This window comes from Lampetra fluviatilis, chromosome 66, assembly GCF_964198595.1.
Source record: "Lampetra fluviatilis chromosome 66, kcLamFluv1.1, whole genome shotgun sequence".
Taxonomy (NCBI): Eukaryota; Metazoa; Chordata; class Hyperoartia; order Petromyzontiformes; family Petromyzontidae; genus Lampetra; species Lampetra fluviatilis.
The window spans coordinates 1905893-1909931 of NC_136340.1; the positions used below are offsets into that span (position 1 = coordinate 1905893).

Sequence of the window (4039 nt, forward strand, 5' to 3'; positions counted from 1 at the left end):
GTGGTTGTGGTGGTGGTGGTGGTGGTAGTAGTGGTGGTAGTGGTGGATGTGGTGGATGTGGTGGTGGCAGTGGTTGTTGTGGTGGTTGTGATTGTGGTGGTGGTTGTAGTGGTGGTTGTAGTGGTGGTTGTGGCTGTGGTTGTTGTGGTGGTGGTTGTAGTGGTGGTTGTAGTGGTGGTTGTAGTGGTGGTTGTAGTGGTGGTTGTGGCTGTGGTTGTTGTGGTGGTGGTTGTGGTGGTGGTGGTCTAAGAAGTATGCCCATTCACTTGTAAACACCACGAGATGAACATTCGAGCTCCGTGCGTGATGGTGACTCTCACAGTCTCCGCTGTTACTACTATTGTCACACACACACACGCACACACATGACACATGACACATCTTAAACGTACAGCAGTGGCACATGTAGACAGTGTATGACAAATGATGTGTATTCACGACGTATATAGGATTATATGACTACTGAGTCATATGTAATTATATTATCACGTATAATCATATATGACCAGTCATATATAATGTACTTTATGTATATATGACTAATGTGCCACATGTACAGCAGTTCTATGGCCATGACTTATTGCGTGATGCCTGCTACTGTAGATGTGGAGTCTGAGTGTCTCTCTCATCATCATCATCATCGTCACGGTGGCTAGGAGATGTTGACTACCTCGCCTGGTGCACAGGAGGTCGTGGGTTCGATCCCGACCCTCACGATGCCTGCAGCTGCTGTATATTGGGAGTCTGAGTGTCTCTCTCATCATCATCATCATCACGGTGGCTATGGGATGTGGGTTCGATCCCGATCCTCACGATGCCTGCAGCAGCTGTATATTGGGAGTCTGAGTGTCTCTCTCTCATCATCATGACGGTGGCTATGAGATGTTGACTACCTCGCCTGGTGCACAGGAGGTCGTGGGTTCGATCCCGATCCTCACGACGTCTGCTGTTGCTGTTGTAGATGTGGAGTCTGCGTCTCTCTCTCATCATCATGACGGTGGCTATGAGATGTTGACTACCTCGCCTGGTGTACAGGAGGTCGTGGGTTCGATCCCGATCCTCACGATGCCTGCTGCTACTGTAGATGTGGAGTCTGCGTTTCTCTCATCATCATCATCACGGTGGCGATGGGATGTGTGTTCGATCCCGATCCTCACGATGCCTGCTGCTGCTGTTGCTGCTGTAGATGTGGAGTCTGCGTGTCTCTCTCATCATCATAATCACGGTGGCTAGGAGATGTTGACTACCTCGCCTGGTCTACAGGAGGTCGTGGGGTCAATCCCAATCCTCACGACGTCTACTGCTGCTGCTGTAGATGAGACGGACGAATCACGGTGCTCCAGAGTCGAGTTGCCTTGCTCCGGCCGCCGGGTGAGCGAGTGTGGGTGGTGAGTGTGGGGTGGTGAGTGGGGGTGGTGAGTGTGGGGTGGTGAGTGTGGGTGGTGAGTGTGGGTGGTGAGTGTGGGTGGTGAGTGTGGGTGGTGAGTGTGGGTGGTGAGTGTGGGTGGTGAGTGTGGGTGGTGAGTGTGGGTGGTGAGTGTGGGTGGTGAGTGTGGGTGGTGAGTGTGGGTGGTGAGTGTGGGTAGTGAGTGTGGGTGGTGAGTGTGGGTGGTGAGGGAGTGTGGGTGGTGAGTGTGGGTGGTGAGTGTGGGTGGTGAGTGTGGGTGGTGAGTGTGGGGTGGTGAGTGGGGGTGGTGAGTGTGGGTGGTGAGTGTGGGTGGTGTGGGGTGGTGAGTGTGGGTGGTGAGTGTGGGTGGTGAGTGTGGGTGGTGAGTGTGGGTGGTGAGTGTGGGTGGTGAGTGTGGGGTGGTGAGTGTGGGTGGTGAGTGTGGGTGGTGAGTGTGGGTGGTGAGTGTGGGTGGTGAGTGTGGGTGGTGAGGGAGTGTGGGTGGTGAGTGTGGGTGGTGAGTGTGGGTAGTGAGTGTGGGTGGTGAGTGTGGGTGGTGAGGGAGTGTGGGTGGTGAGTGTGGGTGGTGAGTGTGGGTGGTGAGTGTGGGGTGGTGAGTGGGGGTGGTGAGTGTGGGTGGTGAGTGTGGGTGGTGAGTGTGGGTGGTGAGTGTGGGTGGTGAGTGTGGGTGGTGAGGGAGTGTGGGTGGTGAGTGTGGGTGGTGAGTGTGGGTAGTGAGTGTGGGTGGTGAGTGTGGGTGGTGAGGGAGTGTGGGTGGTGAGTGTGGGTGGTGAGGGAGTGTGGGTGGTGAGTGTGGGTGGTGAGGGAGTGTGGGTGGTGAGTGTGTGTAGTGAGTGTGGGTGGTGAGGGAGTGTGGGTGGTGAGTGTGGGTGGTGAGTGTGGGTGGTGAGTGTGGGTGGTGAGGGAGTGTGGGTGGTGAGGGAGTGTGGGTGGTGAGTGTGGGTGGTGAGTGTGGGTGGTGAGTGTGGGTGGTGAGTGTGGGTGGTGAGTGTGGGTGGTGAGGGAGTGTGGGTGGTGAGTGTGGGTGGTGAGTGTGGGTGGTGAGTGTGGGTGGTGAGTGTGGGGTGGTGAGTGTGGGGTGGTGAGGGAGTGTGGGTGGTGAGTGTGGGTGGTGAGTGTGGGTGGTGAGTGTGGGTGGTGAGTGTGGGTGGTGAGTGTGGGTGGTGAGTGTGGGTGGTGAGTGTGGGTGGTGAGTGTGGGTGGTGAGGGAGTGTGGGTGGTGAGTGTGGGTGGTGAGTGTGGGTAGTGAGTGTGGGTGGTGAGTGTGGGTGGTGAGGGAGTGTGGGTGGTGAGTGTGGGTGGTGAGTGTGGGTGGTGAGGGAGTGTGGGTGGTGAGTGTGTGTGTGAGTGTGGGTGGTGGAGTGTGGGTGGTGAGTGTGGGTGGTGAGTGTGGGTGGTGATGTGTGGGTGGTGAGGGAGTGTGGGTGGTGAGTGTGGGTGGTGAGGGTGTGGGTGGTGAGGGAGTGTGGGTGGTGAGTGTGGGTGGTGAGTGTGGGTGGTGAGTGTGGGGTGGTGTGGGAGTGTGGGTGGTGAGTGTGGGTGGTGAGTGTGGGTGGTGAGTGTGGGTGGTGAGGAGTGTGGGTGGTGAGTGTGGGTGGTGAGTGTGGGTGGTGAGTGTGGGTGGTGAGGGAGTGTGGGTGGTGAGTGTGGGTGGTGAGGGGTGGAGTGTGGGTGGTGAGGGAGTGTGGGTGGTGAGTGTGGGTGGTGAGTGTGGGGTGGTGAGTGTGGGGTGGTGAGGGAGTGTGGGTGGTGAGTGTGGGTGGTGAGTGTGGGTGGTGAGTGTGGGTGGTGAGGGAGTGTGGGTGGTGAGTGTGGGGTGTGGTGTGGTGGTGAGGTGGGGTGGTGAGTGTGGGTGGTGAGTGTGGGTGGTGAGTGTGGGTGGTGAGTGTGGGTGGTGAGTGTGGGTGGTGAGGGGTGGGTGGGGTGGGGGTGTGGGTGGTGAGTGTGGGTGGTGGTGTGGGTGGTGAGTGTGGGTGGTGAGGGAGTGTGGGTGGTGAGTGTGGGTGGTGAGTGTGGGTGGTGAGGGTGGTGGGTGGTGGTGTGGGTGGTGAGTGTGGGGTGGTGAGGGTGTGTGGGTGGTGTGTGTGGGTGGTGGGGGAGTGTGGGTGGTGGGGAGTGTGGGTGGTGAGTGGGGGGTGGGGAGTGTGGGTGGTGAGTGTGGGTGGTGAGTGTGGGTGGTGAGGTGGGGGTGGTGTGGGTGGTGAGTGTGGGTGGTGAGGGAGTGTGGGGGGTGAGTGTGGGTGGTGTGGTGGGTGGTGAGTGTGGGTGGTGAGTGTGGGTGGTGTGGGAGTGTGGGTGGTGAGTGTGGGTGGTGAGGGGTGTGGGTGGTGAGTGTGGGTGGTGAGTGGTGGGTGGTGAGTGTGGGTGGTGAGTGTGGTGGGGGTGGTGAGTGTGTGGGTGGTGAGTGTGGGTGGTGTGTGGGGTGGTGAGTGTGGGTGGTGAGTGTGGGTGGTGAGTGTGGGTGGTGAGTGTGGGTGGTGAGTGTGGGTGGTGAGTGTGGGTGGTGAGGGAGTGTGGGTGGTGAGTGTGGGTGGTGAGTGTGGGTAGTGAGTGTGGGTGGTGAGTGTGGGTGGTGAGGAGTGTGGGTGGTGAGGGAGTGTGGGTGGTGAGGGAGTGTGGGGTGGTGAGTGT

General features: G+C 58.8%; 1 protein-coding gene across 1 annotated transcript in view; it reads left to right on the plus strand.

The window, feature by feature from the left end:
- Nucleotides 1-282: 282 nt before the first annotated feature.
- Nucleotides 283-4039, plus strand: part of LOC144952166 (organic solute transporter subunit alpha-like) — a 41069-nt gene continuing 37312 nt past the window's right edge. The window contains exon 1 of the mRNA XM_078882569.1: nt 283-299. Within this exon, the coding sequence (XP_078738695.1) occupies nt 283-299 (17 nt within the window). The remainder of the gene's footprint in view (nt 300-4039) is intronic.